The sequence below is a fragment of the Lutjanus erythropterus genome, chromosome 1 (genome assembly GCF_056507025.1).
Source record: "Lutjanus erythropterus isolate fLutEry1 chromosome 1, fLutEry1.hap2, whole genome shotgun sequence".
NCBI lineage: Eukaryota > Metazoa > Chordata > Actinopteri > Lutjaniformes > Lutjanidae > Lutjanus > Lutjanus erythropterus.
In genome coordinates, this window is record NC_139317.1 from 41,954,652 (window position 1) to 41,977,771 (window position 23,120).

Here is a 23,120-nt window from a genome sequence, read left to right on the forward strand (position 1 = left end):
TTTTTTGCATATAGAGGACACACACCTGCGTACACACCCACACATGCACACAGACATGGCGTCACAGTGAAGGTGTTGTCAGGTGTAATGAAACTCTTTCCTTTACAGGTTAAAAGACTGAATAGTTTGTGCTGCATGTTAACCCTAAATGGGAGACAGAGGAAGAGGGAAATGAGGAGTTCTACATTATACCTTCACTGCTGTCAGCACAATGTAGAGCAGGAGGGGGAGTGAGATATTGAGAAAATGAGGTAGCAGAGAGTTAGAAAGGTGCTGATTGGGGTCATCAGAGTACAGCAGAGGAGGAAGTTGGGGGGGGGGGGGGATCTGGGGATCTATTAACTTGACATCCTCAAGCTCCATCACAGTATTGAGTACACAAACAGACTCACTTTTACATACATGTTTAGACACAATATTGTATTTACATATAGACATGCATAGAGAACCAGATTCATCAGGAACATTTTCTGGATCCAGCAGAAAAAAAATCCCTGATTCGTCTCTTTGTTTTCTTCCTGTAATGTTAACTCACAAACTGTGTGTTTCTTATATCTACTTGAAAAAGCCATCTTGCTGGTGCTGTGCCTTTGCACTTTACTTAAAGAATCGTATGACTCATAACTGTGTTCTTTTTGACAGATCATATTAGCAATTGGACACTTATTTGTCCATCTCGAGTGTGCTTGTGCCTTGATTCTTGTGACAGATTGCTGAGGTTTCCATAATTTACTGTGTGTCCTTGATATGTTGACAATGTGCTGAAGTGGAGTACTCTTCAGTTACTACATGTCAGTGTGATTTTTGTTATCAGTTTCATCATGCACCCAGCTGCAAAACAATTTCCACAGAGAGATTAGAATGTCAAATAATGAATATAATGCCAGTGTTTTCCCTACCATTGTCTTTGGGGGAGGTGGGCCACTGTAAGAAACAAAAGATTTTATTCATATTAGGTTGTTTACCTAATATATGTGCACTCATTTCGTTTTGGCTCAGTATAAAAGTCTTAACTAGGAGTACCAAGCTCAGTACTTTTAAGGATACAGGCTTAATTGCACTGGTACTACCTTGTACCGATTCACATTAAATCAATCCATGCCAAACTTTGATATCTGAGAGTTAATCTGACTGAGAGAGTAATGGAAGGTATAAAGGAAAAGGGAGAGAAAGGGCAGCGGCTTGCTCATGTCGCAGTCAGGGCAATGGTGAGCTGAAAGCAGTCACAAGTCAAGCATTCATGCTTTACAAAACTTGACACAGTCAAACATTTATTATGATAATATGAAATGCAAAGCTGCGGCATTAATGAAATACAAGAAACAGATGCTTATATCTAAAAGCTAAAGTTCCCTGCAGCATCAGCAACTAATGTTAGCACACCTGCAGCCAGTGTCTAATCACTTTAACTTAACTTCCATGGATGACAACACTACAACATGTTCAGTTGATTTATTAACTCGTTGGATAAGTTGATAGGACTTTTTACTGTGATAACTGTCTTGGTTGGCTTAGCATTTTTGCCAGTGTTAGCCAACACTCAGCCATTGGCTGCATCTAAAAAATCTCTACCAACATGATATTTAGTACATCACATTAGTGTAAGACATTTATTAAAAAACAATATTTGTTAATTGCAGACTGTCAACATGGAAAATTACAGTATGCAAGTACAGTGGTGGTAACAACAACAATAATATAATAATAAGACTGATATCATAGTGGTGTCTCCAAGGCTCAGCATTGCCTTGGGACAGACAGGTATTTTATTTTGTCTGGCTTGTTACAGAGGGAGTAAAATACTGAAAGAAGTACCAAATTACAGGTAAAAGTGTCATGTCAGTTCTAATGTGAATCGTACCCAGCCCTGGCATTAACTATGTTTTGCTCTCATTTGCGGGCACGCTATTTATCTCTTCTCTGTTTGTCCCTAGCAGCAACCTCTGCCAATGCGGATGTGCCAAAAACTGCAGTTCCTCAAGTGGCCACTTGACAGTGACTCCAAAAGAGTCCATCATAGACCTCCATATTAAAATGTCCAACTTTACTGCTTTCCTTCGTAATTACAACTGTGAAGGAGCTGAATTTTTATATTAGTCAGCCATTAAAATTATATTAAGGCTTAAAGTTGGGTGTAAGTAAGCACATGCCCACTTCGAGCAACAGGTGGCTGCTGTCCCAAATGTCTAGCCACTAGGTAGCTCCATCTCTGTCCATTTTGGATTAGGTGGGGGTTAGACGGAGTCAGGCACTGCCAGGTTGGCAATGGCCGGAGCCACCGCACTGAACTTCAAAATGGCTCTTTAGAAACCTATCTGTGATGTAACGGATGCTCCATCTATTATTCATTGTACTGTCAAAGGTTTCTCCACATACACACAGAGTGGAGCAGACACAGGTGAAGTTAGTAACAGACAGGGTTATTAGTGAATGACACACTAACATGCTCACAGATTCTATGATTTATTGTTTTTAGCTGAGCTAGACTAGAGAATAATTGGTTAAAACAGATCAGTGATGCTGTTTTGTCCTCATTGTTCACTGTGCCTGGAGTGTTTTATACTGAGACAGTACTGTGCTTTACTCTGTTTAAAAAAGAAAAAAAAAGTCTTAACTGTGTTGCTTGACATTTGATAATTTAGGAAACAATTCAGCCATGTTGTGATTAATTTGGCATGCAGATAACACAACAGTCATAATTATGTCTTAAAGGGATAGTTCACCCAGCAATGAAAATTCAGTCGTTGTCTGCTCACCCTCGTACTGATTGAGCGTAGGTCCAGGTAGGAAGATCGTGCTTAGTTTGTTAGTCCGCAAAACACTGGTGGAGTTTAACTGGAAAACAGAATTGCAGAATCTCCAAACAATATAAGTGAATGGTGACCAGTTTTCAAATGTAAAAAACAACCCCCCCCCCCAAAAAAAAGAAAAATAAATACCGCCATACTGCTCATCTGGTGTAGTCCAAGTCTCCTGAAGCCCCAATATGCCATTTGCACACTATCACACCACACACACCCAATTTAGATGGTGTGCATGTGCATGTGGGTCCAAGCTAAGGACCTACAGTGATATTGAAGCTAAAAACATGATGTAAATGATGTCCTTCAAGTCAACTTGGCATGTCTGGGCTTTATGAGACTTGGATTACATCTGATGAGCAGAATTTCTTCTGTGTTTCTTCATTTGAAAACTGGTGACCATTCAGTTCCATTGTTTGAGATTCTGCAACACTGTTTTCCTGTGAAACTCCAGCATTGTTTCTGGACTTAAAAAAACTAAATGCAACCTTCAATTGGCATGAGGGTGAGTAGATAATGACTAAATTTTATTTTTGGGTGAAATATGCCTTTAATAGAAACTTGTGTCATTTGTTCCTGGTGTCCTTCACCACTGTTTCAAAGAAGAAAATAATGAGTGTTAAAAGAGATATATTCTCTTTTTTAATAAGTGCTGTGCTGTGCATCTAATTTATGCAGATATTAAAAAATGTTTATGTGTATGTTTAAAAGTTTTTAAAATGCTGCAAATAAACACACCTCTGAACGCCTACACGTCTCTGGCTCTCAGACAGATACTACATGTACATGTATGGTGTTTGGCAGTTGCTCTTATCCAGAATGACCTAGAGTGCATTGCTGCTTATCGTTTATGATTAAGACAAAAACATGAGTGTTGATGTGGGAAGACATTTGGCAGTGGATCTCCCCAGCATCTGACCTTAAGCACAGACTTCTCTGCTGAATGAGTTGAAGCTTTGTTTACTATCTTTAGTACATTTTAAGTTTAAATGGAACAGAGTGTCAGCGAAGGTAGATCAAGGACTCTGTGTACAACAAAAACAGCAAAAACTGCAACATATTTGGCATAATGAAGATTTAACTGATGGTTCATTGTTTAGGCTAAGCAATCAAAGAGGCACAGGTCAGATAGTGGTTGGGGAGGGAATTGGCACTCGTGAGTGTTAGACATTTGAGCAATTCATGCACACAAAATCAATCACCATTTCCAGCATAAACTGGCATTTCTAAAAATGTGTGGTGAGTGACTGTGCACATCTTACGCATACTTCGGATGATACACAGTTTTGTTGAGTGAGTTGAGTGTGAAGTGGAAATGAATAAGGCAAGAAAGAATCTAATATGCAAAATTCTCTATGAATATACGATATTCTTTTAAGCTGTGAGCCATTTTGGCGTTTTATAGATAGAAGCGCTAACTACAAAGACAAAAAGGCAGTCAGGGGCACATTTAAGCAGCTTCAGTTCATTGCTTTTCCACGCTCGTTGTTTTTATTTTTGGGGGGTGGCAGGGTAGGTCAATAATTTTAACCTTTGGTTTACTATTATTAATTTTCCTTTGTCTATGCAAATTTAATCTTACTCTTTATTGTTTAGTATTGAATTTACTATTAATTGCAACTTTTCTCACATTTGATGTTGTTAATGATGGTGGAGATGTCGCCACTGATGACTGTTTGTAGTGTGATGAATTTATAACACTGTAGCTGCTATAAATATCCTCAGTCTAAGTAAATGGCTGTGCATGAGGATGGATGCTCTGTTGTTTGCAGACCTTAAAAATGTAACACAGACTTTGTGAAATTGCACATAGTCCTCCCTGTTTTACAACAACAGGTTTGATGACAAACAGATTAAGTTATTAAGTGAAAGAATTTAACAGCATACTGTGTGTACATTGATTTATAGGTAACCGTGGAAATCAGTGGAGTGAAAATCAAGCTTGGTCATGTACACAATTTACACGAGATTTATAAAACAGAACCATGCAGTTTTATGAATCTGACACAAAGAAATGATCATGTTTGCCTTGATGCATACACATAGTATTTTAGCTTTGAACCCACACAGTATGTGTCTGATGTTAAGTTGGAATTCTTTGCACTACCTGGCTGCAAGAGCAGAAGAGTGTTACTCAAGAGTGTTTCTAGGGTCAGCAGATGTCTGGGGCTTAGTCCAGAAAGACTGGGGCCATGCTTTGATGGGTTAGTGTTGCAAATAAGCTGCACTGTAAAATGCTGTCTTATATGTGCTGAGAAGTTAAACAGAAAAAAAATCCAGCACTTTTCATGTGGATGTCTAGTCACTGTTGATGGTAAATGTGGCCAATTGAAGCAAGGAAGTCTTCAACGTGTGCTATATTGACCGTGCAAGCTGAGTTATCTTGTCGCAAAAGATGTCACAGTGATGTAGTTGAGGGTCTCTGGGTAACCAGAGAGTGTGTTAGATGAGTAGTGTTGATCCAATCCCAATGTCCTCCATCACTGACTCACTGGCTTTGAGGTGTGTTCCTGCTAAGTCTGTGAGGTCTTAGGGCTGTCCCACTGTCAGATCATCATCAAGTCCATGAGGGCTCTTTTGCAGACTTATTGAGCCCTTCAGGCACACCGTTTGTAAGTATGCATTTCTGCAGACTTTACCTGAGGAAATTAATTCATAGTTAAAAGTGTTGTGAGGTTGCAAGCAGAGTTACTAGGGGAACCCCAGAAGCATCCATCCTAGATGATGGTGCTCTTGAATATCTGATTATTCTATATGTTTTTATTCATGACATTTTCTAAATCACCTTTTCTCATTGAAGCAAATTATCTAGCCCATTTAAATCACTAGTTTATTGAGCAGCAACAAAATTCATAAGCTTTTGAAACATTACATAACTTTTTCCCTGAAACTTCTGTTTATTTGTGTATACATGTACCCATTTTTATTGTTGTGTTAATTGTCTTGTAATATTTTCATTAAAGTTCCTCATATGTATTTGTCATATAAATTTGATTTGTGTGTGCTGCTGTTGCCCAAATGATTATATATTATACTTTTGTTAATTTAAAAGAACATAAAAAAAACATTAAAAAAAATGGTGAACAAACAAAAAAAAGGAGCAACTGCAGTGAAAAGGAAGTTTGCATGAAAGTTTTTGATACAGTTTTGACATAAACAAGTAAAACAATTAATAATAATAATAACAATATTATTATTATTATTATTATTATTATTATTATTATTATTATTATTATTATTATTGTTGTTGTTGTTGTTGTTGATGTTGTTAACCACTCTGTAGTGAGTATGGAACAGATTCAAATCAGGCAGTTTGTACCTGAACTGCCTTGGCTGTAAAGAAAGTAAAAATAAAAAGTCACCAACCCCTAAAGTATGAAGTCAAAACATCAGAAGCTGGCATGCACTGTATCCTGGTACATGGACGCACTGCTGGCAAGGCTCTGTGTGCAGCCATGTGCAGCCATGTGCAAGACAACTCAGCTTTATTGGCCTATATAGCACACAGTGATTGTTATTATTATTATTATTATTATTATTATTATTATTATTATTATTATTATTATTAGTAGTAGTAGTAGTAGTAGTATTATTTCTTTGATGGACTACATTTACCATCAACACTGACTGGACATCTACATGAAAAGTATTCAATTTTCTCTCCAATTACATTTGTATACATTAATAAAATAAAACGTAACAAAACCTTTGCTACTGGACTCTGTATATGTCTGAGATTCAAGTCACAAAAGGTCAGATTTCATTGATGGTTAACTAAATTTAACAGTTGTGTACATTTTGTGCTAATTTATTGGAGATTAGTTTAATAACCAGAAAAACAGATTTGAATATCTGTTTTTTGGCTAATCCATTAAATCCATAAATAATCCACACATACCTAACAAATTAACATACTTGATGACATTGATCCAAACATCTTTTAAATCCAGTACTGCAATGAAGCAGTCTACAATAAAGTCTAACTATTTTTTAGCAGTAGCCACAATGGACTTATAAAAGCAGAAGAATTTAAAGAGAAAGCAGAATGTCTGTAATGTCATGGTGATGTGCTCAACCCTACTACTAGAATAATTGACATTTGTATTTCTATATAAAATGAAATTAAAGAAATGTCTTCAGTTGAACACAAAAAATGAGAAGTCTGCATTTTATAAAAAATATTTTCCACAAAGGGACCATCAGATGACATTTACTGACCATCCCAAACGTTTCAAATAATAAACATACCCTTTATTTCCATGTTGGCAAGTTTTCTTATTGTGAAAAGAAGACCAGACAAATAGGACGGTAGTTCAGTGTGTGTTCTGCCTCTTTTGTTGGCTCTGTGACTCGTCTATCACTTACCTCGGTTGCACTTTTTTTGTTGCTTTATATTCTATCGCTGTACAGCATGTACTCAATGGGATCTGGCCCCGTCTTTTTTCACTTGTGCCCACATCAGCTGCTTCTTTCTCTTTCTTTCTTGTCTGACTGTCTGTGACACTCATTGGATTTGTACAGTGCAACTATAAACAGCCAGTCTTTTCCTATCAAGCAGAACACTATACCCATATAGCCTACGGAAGATCACATTTCTTAACATCTCCACCAAATCTATGAAACAGTTGTTATTGCTAATTGTTTGTGTTTATGTGCTTAAATGTGCTTTTGTGTAGTATGTTCTTAAATGGTAATGTGATTGTTTTACTATTTTTGCTTGTAGGCCTATGATTTCTTTTGAAGTCAGGGACAGCAGATGAAACCTTTATGGTTGAATCTGGCACATTTACATGATGGACTCAAGTGCTCATATTAGGCTAATTGGACATGTGTGTAACAGTCACGCTAATGGATGATTAAGGCTGTTTCTACTTCCAAATTAATCGTGGGAGTGGAAAATCTTCAGTCATCATTGTGGTTGAGATTCATAAAACAGAATCTGCCATATGTGCATGATGCTACCACCACAATGCTGCGTCTTTGGGATGGTATTGCAAGGTCATAAGCTGTGCCTGGTGTCCTCCAGATACGACTATTAGAATTGAGGCCGGTCGTCTGTTTGGCTTTCATCTGTAACATACATTGTGAACTGTGAAACCTTGTATAGACAGATGTGTTCTTTTCCAGTGTCACTGACTTTATCCCAGATGGACCCAGGTCAAGGTGTAGTTCACGATGATTGACAGTAGCAGCGATAACAGCTGTGCTTTACTGTGCATGAAAAATCACAAGCTCGGCAGGCGCTTCACTGCATACTACTTTATAAATGTCAATGACCATTTATAGCGTGAATTGAACGTTTTTTGATATAATGGGTGTAATAAATGTAGCAAACTAGAAAACACTTTTCTCTCAGCTGTGTTTCACAGCTCAGTTGCTGTGCAAGAGACAATTCAAAAGACTGGGCAAGGTGCAGCAGGGTGGACAGTTTGCTGTCTGTCAGATCAGACTGCTGTAGACTGCAGTAGCTGTCCACGTGCATTCACAATATTTGAGAATGTTCAACTCTTGCAAAACAGAAAGAGGGTGAGACCTGTTTACCCCACCCCATACAAGAGGAACAGTAACCCTTCACTAGAATCAAGAGATCCCATAAGCTTTTATTTGTGACAGTTAAACGCAAAACAGGTTTTCTCATAAAAAAGATGTTTGCAAGGACCTGTGTCAGAAACAGAGGAGATCTCACAACAGCATAGGGTTATACAATCACCTGGATTTAGATGCAAGTCCAGTTTTGGCTTTATAGTAGGTAAAGTAGGTTAATCTGTTGTGAGGTACAGGAACAGCACAGCTGTAAAATGGTATTTGGCTGGTTGAAGACAAGAGTGTGACAAACAGTAGTGTATTTTCTGGGTACCACACATTTTCCAGAAAGAAACCCTTTATGCAAATATACATTGTTGTTTAGAGGTGAGTTGCACATTTGCTCAGAGGTGAAACTGATCTTAATTTTTTGACAGGAAAGCTGGGGGTTTTGGCAGTGTAAGCTACACAGTTTAAGTTGATCAACTTGCACTTTTGTAGTTTTCAACAGATGTTAAGGCTGATACAGAATTTAAGTAAAACTTGGTTGGGAATCAGCACCTGATTTTCCAGAACTAATAGCTGTTGTGTAACCTAATCTTAGCTCATAACATCAACTGTCTCCAGCATGAACATTTCTACATTTACGTTTACAGTTGTAAACAAATTATTAAAAGCGACACTCTGTATGAGCCCAAGGTCATGATGAGTGATAGCCTCTTTTAGCTGGCAGTAGCATTGAGCGTGCTAATGCATCCCAAAAGTAAAATAAAATTTTTCTATAAACCTCATTGTTTTTTGACTTGATTAAACAACTTATGTCCTTGATGACATCTAAAGTAGCGTGGGATCATAGGAGTTGTTTTCTCTTTTACTATACCGAAGCGGATAGACTTGAGATATTTTTCTAATGGCAATTTATTGTTTCCACTCCATACTTTTAGCACAAAACCTGAAATCTTGAAGGGGCACTCTTTAGGCAATCTCTACAGGTCTTGCATGTAAGAGCTGCAATGTTTAGTCAATAAACAGAAACTTAAATCTATTTTCATAATCAAGTAATCTTTTAAATGCACAATATGTAAGTTCTGCAGTTAGGGGTCTCTCTCACATTAAAACAATTACAAAATACATATATCGATAACAAATGAAGTAGAGTGGGATCATGAGAGTTGTTGTTGTCTTTTTGTTCACATTTGCCAACCTCTAGGGGTGTCGCGGTTACCGGTGTAGCGGTAAACCCCGGTGAAAATATTGACTATAACAATTACTGTTTTAATTTTAAAAATCTATATTATCGCGGTGAATTACCGCGCTGCGGTGTAGGCACCATGAGCCTTTCCAGTGTCTCATCTGAGTCTGCTGAAGTTGCTGCGCAGGCGCACTTTGTAGCCTACAACCCCTAACGAACTTCAGATGAGACGGTGAAATGAAGACATGGCATTATTGAGCGCTAGTTGAAGGCACAATAATGCCATACACTTCGTTTGTTTTAACCATTTTAGTTGACAGTCACTACGTGTGTATTACTATATAACAGGGGTCCCTAACTGGCGGACCGCGGTCCGAGTCCGGACCCACATGCTGTCCTATACGGACCCGGACCTATAACCAATAAATTATTAAGAGATTTTAACGCACAGACCAATTGCAGAGAAGCTGCATGTGGAGGAGACTGTTGTTAATGAGGGAGTTTATTACAACAGAAACTAACGTAATGGTTAATGACATCGACACCAACCTGATGCACTTATAAAATTAAACAAATGTATAAGGAGGCCTAAACGTAAAACAGGAGAGTCTGTGTTTTTCTGTGAGAAACTTTCAGACCTTCTCACAGCAGAGTGAACAGGTGAAGGAGGAGAGGAGGGCAGACTAATCACTAATCAATCACTGATACCGTTGTCCTCTCGGACTGATTAAAAAATAGAAATGACAAAATTGGTGACAAACCAAACCTGGGTGTCCACACAAATAAAGTGTAACATCCTGCTTTTTACAGACAGTCTGCTGTCTGTAGTTTGACAGAGAGACAGAGGGTCGTGTCTAGAAGGGAACCCTAGACCCGCGAAAGATCGCGCGAGTTTGATTATTTTAGTAGAAATAACAAACACAAATCTCGCGAGAGTTGTGCAAATAAAGAGTTACCTACTAGACACGACCGGAAAAGGTGCGCAGCTCCAAAAATAGAAAATCATGTCGTGGTGCAGATGTTTTTAATGTCGCGGGCCGCCATAAATTAATCACTATTCACTGATCCACAGAGAGTCACTGAAACACTGATCACTGACCTGCTGTGATGGAAAAATACTCAAATTCTTAACTTAGGTATTTTTACATTGTGGTATTAGTGTTTTTACTTAATTACAATTTAAATATTTTCATGTTATTGTAGGACTATCAATTCCTTCTGAACATATTCAAGGATTTATTTGTCACATGCTTGTAATACTAATGCAAGACGTAGTGAAATGCAGTTGATCGCTCAGCTTATAGTGTGCAGGGATGTATGTGTGAATAAATGAGGTGTGTGTGGCGGGGGGTATATACATGGAATATGTGTAAGGAGAAGGGAAGGGTGCATGATAGGGCTCATGTGGAGGAAGGGGGCCTGTCTTCAGATAGGCCTCTTAATTGTTGTTGCTGATCAGGCCTAACATCACTGTGTCATCAACAAACTTGACGATGGAGGTATTGCTGTTGTTTGCTGAACAGTCATGTATTCAACACACTTTTTAAAAAATACCGCGATAATACCGAAAACCGTGATAATTTTGGTCACAATAACCGTGAGGTTAAAATTTAATACCGTGACACCCCTACCGACCTCCTCCTTCACACTGACGACACACACTTCTGGAAGTTAAATAGTGACTAGTGACTTGTAGGAAATGCACTTTAAATAACTTCATATGAGCCCGACCAGTATGGGCATTATAGCTATCAATGCAGTATTGGCTAGTGTACTGTTACTGGTACAATATCTGTATCATATATAGCTTATAGTGCATATGGTGGTGGGAAAAATGTAAAGTGAAGTGAAAGTACACTGAAAAGAGTATTTTGACTTTTCAAACACTGATGTAATTAATACACATTTCCACCTCCGCTTTTCCTGCAATAAAAATTCCGAATTCCTTCTTTGAAAAGGTCTGTGGACATTTTTGAAGTTTTTTTTTCCCCTGGCTTCCAAGGGCAGGCCTGATGGATAAATGTTGCAATTTTCTATTGCAAAGGCTCGCAAACCTTTTCTAACCTTTAGCAGAGTTTGCTGCTTTTTGTTCACGTTAATGGATTTTTATGATGATCAGAACACAAACACAACTTCCATTTTTCATTAGGGGTGTTTGTGCATAGGGTCTCAGCACCTCTGAGAACAAGATAACAAGATGGTGCTGTGAGAAAATGAACATGTCGCAATGCTTGGACTTGCAACCTATTGGAGAAAATGAGGTCGGTAGGCATGGAAGAGCCTTGTGTAGCACTATTAGTAATTGCAGGTCCCACAGTTTCTAGGGATTGCAACATATCATTAGATCCAGTGAGATGCATTAGTGTGAGGGATGGCAATAGCACCAAGCTGTATCTCCCCCTGGTCCTTCATTAGCCACTAATCCACTGATGATCGTTATTAGTGAGAAAGGTGTGTGTGTGTGTGTTTGTGTGTGGTTGTGTGTGTGAGATGCATTTTGGCATAGTGCTCTGTATATTAGCCCAGTGATTTATTATCTGGGTAATGCCGTCCCTTCTTCCCCAAAGCTGCATTGTCCTTTTGCCAATTAATTCTGAATCTGTTACGACCAAAGGGACAGAGAGAGGGAGGGAGACGGGGAGAGAGAGAGACAGAGAATAAGAAAGGGAGTGAGAGAGAGATCATCAACAAATATGTTGGGTGAACTACAGAGTCAAGTGCAGTGCTATATTTTTTGTAAGATGTGGCTGGTTAATTTCGCTCTTCTGTTTTCTTTTGATGTCCACTTATGTTTTTTCTTTCCAACATTCCCTTGCTCCCTCTTTACTCTAATGCCATTGATTTATGCAATTGCTTCCTTGTTGTTTTCTTTCTTCTTTCTCTTCTTAATTCTTCCATCTTCTACTTTCCACTGTTCTGCTGTTTCTATAACAACCGCAGCCTGTGCGCATCACTCTTAATCCTGTTCTTGTGACACTCAACTAACTAACAACTGATCACTCAACTCATTGGTCTTGCTTTTTCTCCTGCTCTCCTCTTGCTATCCTTCCTTTCTTTGCTGAGCAGTCAGACACATAAAGGCATTTTCTCATCTCACTTTTTACATTTGTTATTATAGAGAATGTAAAACCTAGAGAGAAAATTCATACTGTAGAGTTGCTGATCACTCAACTATAAAGAAGTGTAGGACAATTACAGCAATACCATTTTGTTGTATAACCATCATGAATAAGATCTGGCCATTTTTTTCCAACAGGTTCCAAAACTGATAGAGCTGAGAGCAATCCTCTGGCTCCAGCCCTAAAATTACTCCTCTGCTCCCCTGCTGCGACCAGCTAACACTGCAGAGCAGCTTCCTCTTTATGTGTATGTGTGTGTGTGAGTGGATGCACTGATGAGGTCTGTGTGGGACCTTAGTGTGTTCTGCCAGTGTCAATATGATTGCTGTTTACTATGGGTGCAGAGAGTGCAGGAGTGATTATAATTACTAGTTGAGATGCAGAGATGGCCTCCTAAGTTTCTCCTTGGTCATATTTTGTTTGTCAGTTGTCCACATGACATGTTCAGGAAAGAAATGGAGGGAAATCACTGTTGAATAGAAGCCAGGGTAATTGAATAAGAGCAATTGAAAAGAAAAATACTGGATGACTTTGGCATTGTAAGCACATACAATTTCTGTTTGGAGATTTTTTTAAGCAGAAACCAAACAAATCTTAGCAAAAATTTGAATTGCAAAAAATAGAGATTCATGCTGGGGTTTTATTTGCATATGTTTAAACACCTGTTTTGCTAAACATCAGCTTCTATTGTCACACAGAACATGGGTTCTCCACCAGAATCACATAAAGGACTGTTGTCAACCTCATCACCATGTCATACTTAGGAGGAACATTATTAATATATGATGTAAAGTGCAGCAGTGTTTGTGCTTTGTGTAGCCAATCCAGAGCACCCCTGATTGTATACAGCCTAAGCCAATGATTATTTTCCATTAATCTTTTTTTTTATTTTTTGCTAATTATTGGTTTAGTCACAATGTCTAATCCAATTCAAGTTGGTATCCTCAAGTTACTTTCCTCTGACTCCTTGCAATTCACAAACATATCATTTGGTATAAACTGTACGTGCAGTAGTTGGTTTGTAAATTTGTAAGAGAAATTTGAGCTTTTTTTCCTCAAGTTTTATGTTAATCCCAGAAACAAAAAATATCTTTTCATTTACCTGAACATTAAATTATTGTGTAACAACCCAAACAAACATGATATGTACCTCACATTTGGTGACTATCCCTATCTAACCAGCTGTCTTCTCCTTTTTATCCCTCTTCAGGTCCAGAGTGGTACTTGGTCAGAGTGGAGTTGACTGTGACAGATGTAAATGACAATGTCCCAGAGTGGAGCATGGTTCCTGCTCCCTACCTGGCTGTGGTTTCCCCTGATGCCCCTGCAGGCTCGCTGGTCTACAAGCTCCATGCTCAGGATGGGGATGAGGGCAACAACGGCGAAGTGGAGTACTTCCTGTCTGATGGTAGTTTTTTTTTTCTTTTCTCCTGCATGTCCTGTTGTTTAACATTTTCTTTTTCCAAACTGCTTACCTCAAGGTTAGGCTTGGTGGGTCAGTGCACGGGTCAGGACGTGGGTGTTGTGGATACTAGTCCACTGGCATCACTGTTTTTTTTTTCTGTTATGACAAATACAAAAATTTCAGCAAAAAGTCAGTAACGATATTTAACCCATGAAAGGCACCAGGGTTTGGAATCCAAACATTTCAGCCTTGATGACATGAGGGGTTTAGAAGTTTTGCACCCTTCAGATCTGAGCCTTCACCGAGACAGTAAGTATTTCACACACAGTTATTTTCCACTGTAATGTAATTCATTTCTCTACTACACAAAATAATTGCTTTTCTTATTGTCTGCCATGCAGTGATTTTGCCAGCCCGTGTTAAAAATCTGTAAAACCACCGCCTATAAAAAGACAGTCTTCAATTTTCCTCATGGCGGTGACAGAGAATGAAGTGACAGAAATAAAAAAAGAAAAACAAACAAACATTGATGTCACTTTCTCGACTAAACTTTTCAGTTGTTTGAATTCATGTTAGTTGAATTATTTTGCAGGATTGTGTGATAGAAGTCATCCTACTGAGGTCATTTCATACCTAGAGTCAAAAAGCATGACTAAATCCAATGTAGTTTGGATGAAAAGTCTTATCGTACCCTGCTACGTTACATGGAGCTCATGAATTTTAACATCCCAGTTTCAGTTTCTCTCAGCTCTTTGCATTTCGCTTCTTAACAACTTGGAAAACTGACTGTCCAGTCATATTTATCACTTCATTGGCACATGTTCAGCCTGCGTGTACAATATTTTTTGACAGCTCTTGAATGCAGCAGTATTTACACAGCCTCTTGCCTTGTGGTCCTCTGCACTAGTTGACTCTGAGCTGTGACCTAGGGAGGATGTTATGTGTCTCACTATTATTTCCTTTTTTATGCTGAATGTCCTTTCCACATGAAATCACAGAAAGAAGTCCAAAAAAAGGATGTAGATCAACACAGATAAACTCATTATGACACAAATCTATGCATCTCTGTAGAAGATATGCTCATTGTCCTGGGTTTACCTCATGTCCTTTAATAAGTAGGCTGCACACAGCTCTTATACACAGCCAAGGGAGATAAAACTCTATTTTTAATTCCATATTGCAGGCTGATGGGATTGACATTACTTATGTTGTGTTATGCGCTATTGTTGCACTACTTCCCTGGTCTTAAGTTTCTTCACTTCTCGTCATCAAGGCTAGCATTAGCAATTGTGTTAGCATGGTGGGCTAGCTTTTGCTAATAGTTTGCAATGTTCAACATATTAACATGAATCACAAACACTTGTGAAATACCATTGAGAAACACACGTTAACTCCAAGGTCATTTAATGAGATATTCTTGGTTTATCAATTGTTTTGTTGGTTTTAATTCGCCTGTCCTCACCTTCATGCAGAACTTCCTAGTCTGACTGTCACATCGGAAATGTAGAGTGGCAGAATGTACCAAGCCCGTACTGCACAGATTTTCTTTTAGAGGACTTAAACAAGAATGCAATCATGATATTTCTTTGTCAGGATAGACTGACACAGATATGTTTTTTTATGTGTAAATATTGCTGTTGGTTGATTGTTTTTAATTAACTGTGGTTTGACTCATTTGAGGAGCTTCCAGTATAGATCCAGGGGTATAGAGGCTCCTTTTGAGAGTGTCAGGGGCCGAGTGTTGGTCCTCTTTCTTGTGTTTGCCTGACATGAGTTTCCTTATGATAATTTGAAGAGTTTTGCTCTCAGGTTTTCTTATTTTTCTTTTTTTTATCAATTCAAATTGGCAGAGCTGCACTTCACACTCGACTGGCAACATCAGTACAACAAAGCGCTAGATCAAGATCATGATCAAGTCCATGTTTTCTTCTTCTGTCACTGGACCGATTCCTCATTTTAGTGTTAAACACTGTTACCACTATTCTGCTGACATCCGTGATTGAAACACACAGCTGTCTACAAACATCATCTCTTACCTTTCAGTGTTCTCATTGTTTCCTTCAGATTACCTCTTATGGTATCATTTGCCTTGCCAACATGTTGAGTTATACAAGATTATTTTGAACCTGCACTTGGTCACCTTTTATTAATTTTGTATTCAACTCTTATCTGTATATTGTTTTTACTTGGCTATCTTGTCTTTGATCTATGCTCTTCCATATCTTGTCTAACAAACCCAATAATTATACTTGTTAGCAACAATGGATTTCAAGCCTTGCAGATTGTGGCCATTCTGTGGAAAGTTTTGCTTCAGTCAGCAAACATATCTTTTATCTGCAGGTGGTGATGGTCGTTTTGAAGTGGACAGGAAGAGCGGCCAGGTACGGACTACAGGCCTTCCCCTGCAGCAGGACAGGGAGTATCTGTTGACAGTGGTGGCTGCCGACCGGCTGGGCAGCCGCAGCGCTCCTGCTGTTGTCTCTGTGGTGGCTGGAGCTCGGCCACCACAGTTCACCAACGCTTCCTTCACCATTGCCATACCAGAAAACACCCCTGAAGGACAGCCGTGAGTTTACACACACACACACACACACACACACACACACACACACACACACACACACACACACACACACACACACACACACACACAGCCTCAGGTCTGCCTAAAATGCACAAATGTACAGTTATGACTAGTGACCTTGGATTGGTCTCATTATAACCCCTATAACTTCTTTTATTTGACTGACATGTTTGTCAAACCAATAAAGTGAATTTTAGTCTGTTGTTTATGTTGATTTCATCAGGAAAATTGTGTATGGGTTGGATATCATATCCGATATTTAACAAGCACCAACTCAACTCAGCACGTTACACATTTATAACCCCTCCATGAATGCAAGCCACCCTCTTACTGTACTCAGTGCTAGTTTTGTGCAGAAATGTACTTGACTTTACTGCACAGCACTCCTCTTACATTTCACTTCACTTGACTCATAGATACTTCAGTCTAGTCTATTCTTATCCTTTCTTCTTTTGCTCTACTTGACTCTGAGTTGCTCCAGAAGCTCTTAGCGATATTTCAATCCTTTAATGATTATTAGTAGAACTGTAACAACATCATAGTGTCATTTTTTTACAATTTTCATTTGTCCAAATTGTTAATTCCAAGCAACTAGTACCCTAACCAAATAGGGTTTGGTACCAAAACTTGGTGCCAACATGACACTGGTTCCCATATGACTGGTACCTACAGGATTTAATCACAACGCAGATAATGGTGTCTCATTCACATGTCTGAGCTGTCGATTGGATGTGTGTAGACATTCCAGAACACTGTAATTATTAGTGCAAGGTGTGTGTTTAGCTAAACACTGCAAAGGAGGTGGGTTTTTAAGTATACGTGATGAGAATCTGCAACATGCATTTTGCTGCCTTGTCATTTATTTGTCATTTTAACTGTAGTGACGGGGAGTACACTACTAGTTTAACAACATTTACAGTAATGTTTGGGTTGTGTGTTTATCCTGAACATCCTGCTCTTGTAATGTTTTTTGCAATGAGGTATTTTTTTCACTTCATTGGGAGATTTTCTGTTGTTGGTTTGATGGTATGAGGCAGACAGAGTGGGGCCCGCACCTGCTGGGACAGCTGACCTGTCTCAAGGGAGGTCACTGGCACTGGAGAGCTGGTCAGCGTGGTAAGAGCTGGTCTGGTGCTGGTCTCATTCACTCTCTGCTTCATTCTGTCAAACTCCAACTGTGGGAGGTTCCCAACTATGAATATAATAATAGTTAGAGTCAACTATTTTAAACATGAAAAAAAGGTTATAATGCCACTTTAAAAGACGACATCTGGCCTTGTGTCGTTTTTTTCAAAAGTGTATATCCACAATAGTACTGTGTGCAAACCTAAAGCAGAACCTAGAACAAGCCTCACAGTGGGGGTGGGCGATATGGCAAAAATATCATGTCACCTTTTTTTTATTATAAAATCACAATTTCGATTTTATCACGATCTTACGTGTATTTTTGAGACTAATTTGCAAGTTTCTGGTCAATGCTACCACTACATACACAAACAAGGAGGCGGGTAAGAAATTGCATCACTGCCCATAATTTGCTATTATTGGTCGGTCAGGTTGACGACATATTACGTGTGGTGCGTCGGTGCATCAGCATAGAACTGCAATTTATAGAATGTGACCTAGACGATCCATACGATCTCCTCACTTTGGCAGATCGTCTACACTTTCTAATCCTTCACGATCTAATATCGTCATATCGCACACCCCTACCTCACAGGTTCTTTAGTTCAGGATATGGGTGTTAAGTTTCTGCAGTGAAAAGGCCTAATCTGCTGTACAGAATTCTTGTCTACACAACTCAGACATACAAGAAGGTTTGGAAGATGGTTATTTAACTATGCAGATATATTGTATATTCTGCTCTCTTCTATCCCACCCAGTGCTGCAAATTCTGTCGTGACTTTTTTTTTTTCCATATCTCCCCAGCTTCCTGGTCACACCTGCTGTGTCCTTCCAGAAGAAACCAATCAGCTACAGCCTTCTTATCAATCCCAGCAGTCTCTTCTCCATCTCAGCAGAGACTGGTGAAATCAGCCTGACCCGTCCTATTGACTATGAGAGCGACCAGCATCGCTACTTGCTATTGGTGCGAGCCAGCGAGGGACTGGACAGCATGAGCAGTGCAGCAGAGGTTTGTGTGTGTGTGTGTGTTGTGAATTCCAAGCCACATTTCCACTGTCAATTTCAGTGACTGGATGGTCTTCAACAATCCAATTTTTTTGACATTATAGGGTTGTCTTGTCAAATCTCACAGTCTGTATAGAATACTACAAACTAAGAACAAAGAATATCTGACAAGTCTTCACTTACTGGGGTGGTGTGATTTTACTTGTGTCTCATGCACCACAGCTGACTTTGATATGCTCTAATTCAAGTTATTGTCATTTACTTCTTGGGGAGAACTGTTGACCCAGAGTGCAGTGATAATTGGCTGTTAAATTGTTGTGAGCAGTAATTCTTGTGGAATACACTGATCAGCCACAACATTAAAACCACCTGTCTAATATTAGTAGTATAGTGCTGCCAAAACAGCCCTGACCTATCAAGGCATGGAATCTACAAGACCGCTGGATTTGTCCTGTGGTATCTGACACCAAGACTTTAGGAAGAGATCCTTTAACTTCTGTAAGTTGTGAGGCTGTGCCTCCCTGGTTAATACTTGTTGTTGCAGCACATCCCACAGATGGTCCATCGTATTGATATCTAGAAAATTCGGAGGCCAAGTCAACACCTTGCCAACACTAGGCACCTTCTATCTTTACTCCATGGTCCACTTCTGATGCTCACATGGCCATTGTAGGCGTTTTTAGTGGTGGACATGGTTTGGACTGGTCAACACGGCAATGATTAAGTTAATTAATGTCTACAGTGAAACATTGGAATGGGCAATGATATTATTGGTGGCTTTAAAAGGGTCTTAGTATCTGTACCACACGTTTGTAACTTTGTTGCATTTAACAAGAAAATAATAATTGGGACTTGGAGACAAAAAGCGATCAAGAGCAGCAACACATTTTTTTTTTCTCTGGCACATGTCAAAAACTAAACATGGGCAGCAACAGCACTGCTTAAAATGCAAAAGGCTTTTCAATCACAACCTTAAACTGGTAGAGGGCTCAGTGGTTGACTGTTAAACATAGCAATGGTTAATGGCATCATCTGTTGGCCCAACCCTATTTAGCATGAGCAATCTGACCACTCTACTGGTTTGTAGCCCCATACGCAGCAAGCTGTGATGGACTGTGTGTTCTGACACCTTTCTGTCATAGCCAGCATTAACTTCATAAGCAACTGGTGCTACAGTAGCTCTTTTATCAGATCTGTTCAGGTGGGCTAGCCTTTGCTCCCCAAAACCATCACTAAGTTTTGGCTGCCCGTGACTCTGTCGCCAGTTGACTGGTTGTTCTCCCTCGAGCCACTTGTCTTAGGTACTAACCGTTGCATACCAGGAACATCCCATGACACCTTTGGCCCTTGCCAAAGTTGCTCTGATCCTTACACTTGCCTGTTTCTCCTGCTTTCAACACATCAACTTGAAGAACTGACTCTTTACTTGTTGCCTAATATACCCCATCCCATTTACAGGTGTCATTGTAATGAAATGATCAATGATGTTCACTTCACCTGCCAGTAGTTTTAATGTTGTAGCGGAGCAGTTGTATATTCTAGACAATAAAACAACCAAACATGGTTGTAGAATCTTAACTAATCTTAAACATCCTCAAACAGGATATTCAATTAAACTGCATTAAAGAAGCTAGAGGTAATGTCAGTGTACTTGACAGCTGCTGTATGGATGGTAATAGTTGTGGATGCTGCAATTTAAATGGTTCTAATCTGGTTCTAGGGGCTCCTGGTTGATCTTTTTCTTTTAATGGGAGACAGTTGAACTCAGTGCCACACAGATTGTTATGGGATGCCCCCAAACTGAAATAGCACAAAAATCTTGAACAACTGTAAGTGAAAAAAAGGCTGTACATGTCCAGTTGAAAGTCTAAAAGTATGGGTGTTGTCTTCAGTCAAGACCAAATAGACTTGTCTGTCTGGAACGAGTGCTCTGGAATTCTCAATGACTTCGTCATGTTGTCAGGAAGTGAGAGAGAAGAGCGGCTGACCGCTGCAGGCATCGATGCATCTGGTCTGGTTTCCATCATTACTCTGGCCTCAGGCTAAAACATGTCCTGCTGAACCCATCTGTCCTCAACTGCTCTGCTCTGAGACCCAGTGGACTACAGAGCACACCAAACGCCTGTATAGAGAGAGAGGAAGAGAGAGGAAGAGAGAGAGAGAGAGAGAGAGAGAGAGAGAGAGAGAGAGAGAGAGAGAGAGAGAGAGAGAGAGAGAGAGAGAGAGAGAGAGAGAGAGAGAGAGAGAGAGAGAGAGAGAGAGAGAGAGAGAGAAATAAATTACTAGATGGTTAAAAGACAGTGAAAGGACAAAAAAGGGAAGAATGAAATAAAGAGTGAGTTATGAAATTAATTAGTAGAGAGTTGGTGTGTGCCCTCTTCTGCCCACACCTCTGCCCTGGGTAAGCCAGTCTTAGCCCATGCCTGCACTTTGGAGCCTGGGTAAGCTTTTTGAAGATACACAAGAACAGTCCTGTCAGGGCTAAAAAAGCCAGCACCTTCGAGACACTGCAACCCATGCCCCCACAGCTGCCTCTGTTTGTGCAGTTAAACACCAGTAGATAAAAACTACAGTGTGCTGTGTGTGATGAAGAACAAATAGATGCCTATGATGCACTGATACTTGATTTTAATTTAAGACGGTTCTTGTAGGAAGTTGATTTGCATTAGAAATGAGTGATGTTTTGTCAAAGAGTACTTTTTATATGGTGCTTTTACTAAAAATAGCTAATTGTAGTACTCTGAATTCTGTCTCAAACATTTTACTGGCCAGTGTTCTGCATCAGCAGTGGAAAATGGTGAAGGCTAATCTTGTTGACAGGGCAAACCTTTTACTGATGCTCTGTGCTTTATATTGGCTTTAATGCCCTCGTACTTGCTCTTGGCTGCATCCTGAACAAAATTACAGTATCAGTCATTACATCACATTGGAACAATTGAGATGATAATGGAGGCCTGAATGGCTACAACAAAGCTTAAGTGGTTTATTGATATAATGTATGGTGGTGACAAGGCATGATGCACATTCCACATTCACCTGTTTAAAAATTCATTCTATTTACATCCACTATTTTACTAAAAATCTTTTTTTTAGATGTTTCCTTGTGGAAGCTGAACATCAAACACCCAAATTATTCAACTCTACCCAATGGTGCATAGGCTTCAATACTCCATATCAGTACTGCTTAATGGTAGTACAGTTGGTTCCACACCAACATTTTGGCACACGGTTGTGATTAGTGGTTGTGTAATTTCAGACTTTATGTCTGTTAGAATATCCTCTGGGCTAATGGGTTTAGTTTAAAATAGCAAGAAAAGATAAATCAATAACACAACTAGAAGGGCACTTAACCATGCAACCATGGCCAAGGCCAGCAGTCCAGTCTTCAATAATATGCAAATATGCAAGTGCAGTCAGTTTATATATCGGGATATGTTTCCAGAACTGTTAGGATTTTATGCCAAAATATAGTTGTGCCAAACTGAAGCCTCATCACAGCTGTGGATTTATTATGTACGTCTAAAATTGGAGGTCTTTCATGTACTTAAACACTTGTGAAAATGAGAAAACACTTCATCATGTACATACAGTATATACAGATGCCAAATGCTTAAACAGAAATAACATGAACGTGGCAGCTCATCAACAATAGTTATTATAAAAAACTGTGATAAATCTCTACTTGAGTCAAATTTAAATTTGCATAGAGATAAGACCTTATTACACAAACCAGTGTAATTTAACAACTTATTAATGAAATAATTGCAGAATCTGTTATACAGTGTAGAAACTGGAAAACATTATGTTATTGCGGTCTGCAGCACACCATTCACTTTAATTACGATGGGTTCATGCATGCATGGGAAATAATTTGTGTATCTGCCCCGAGATTTGTATCCCCTCCAAACTTGAATGGGTTCTTCCTTAGCCCATGCTACACCAGTTTCAGCAGGTGACAACTGGGCCAGTAGTCTTTTCATGCTGACAAACAACATAATCTCCGTTGTGGAAATAATAAAAAAAAAATTTACTGGAAGCATTTTTGTCACAAACAGTCTCTTCTTCCCACTGCAAACAAGTTTTTTTTTGTGTGTGCGTACATAAAAAACACATAAAACATTGTTTACTAGATGTGTTGATGAGTGTAACTGCTACATATTTCTTTAAAGCTGAAAACAAGATAAGATGTATATTTAGCCATGAGCCTAACATAAACATGGTTTTAATACCAAGTGTGTTTAAATTAAGATTAAATGTATTGTGGACAGTCGTTGTTATTAGACTGGAAAATCTATGGGACAAGCAAAGCAATGGGCCACAATTCTTTTGACATCTTCTGTAAGTTAAGGTTTAGTAAAAGGAAGTT

General features: G+C 39.1%; 1 protein-coding gene across 1 annotated transcript in view; it reads left to right on the forward strand.

Moving 5' to 3' along the window:
* Positions 1-13,475: 13,475 nt before the first annotated feature.
* The window catches only part of LOC146333309 (neural-cadherin), a 299,893-nt gene continuing 290,248 nt past the window's right edge, over positions 13,476-23,120 (forward strand). The window contains exons 1-3 of the mRNA XM_084722064.1: positions 13,476-14,043; positions 16,381-16,606; positions 18,554-18,758. Of these exons, the coding sequence (XP_084578190.1) occupies positions 13,917-14,043; positions 16,381-16,606; positions 18,554-18,758 (558 nt within the window). The 5' untranslated portion in view covers positions 13,476-13,916. The remainder of the gene's footprint in view (positions 14,044-16,380; positions 16,607-18,553; positions 18,759-23,120) is intronic.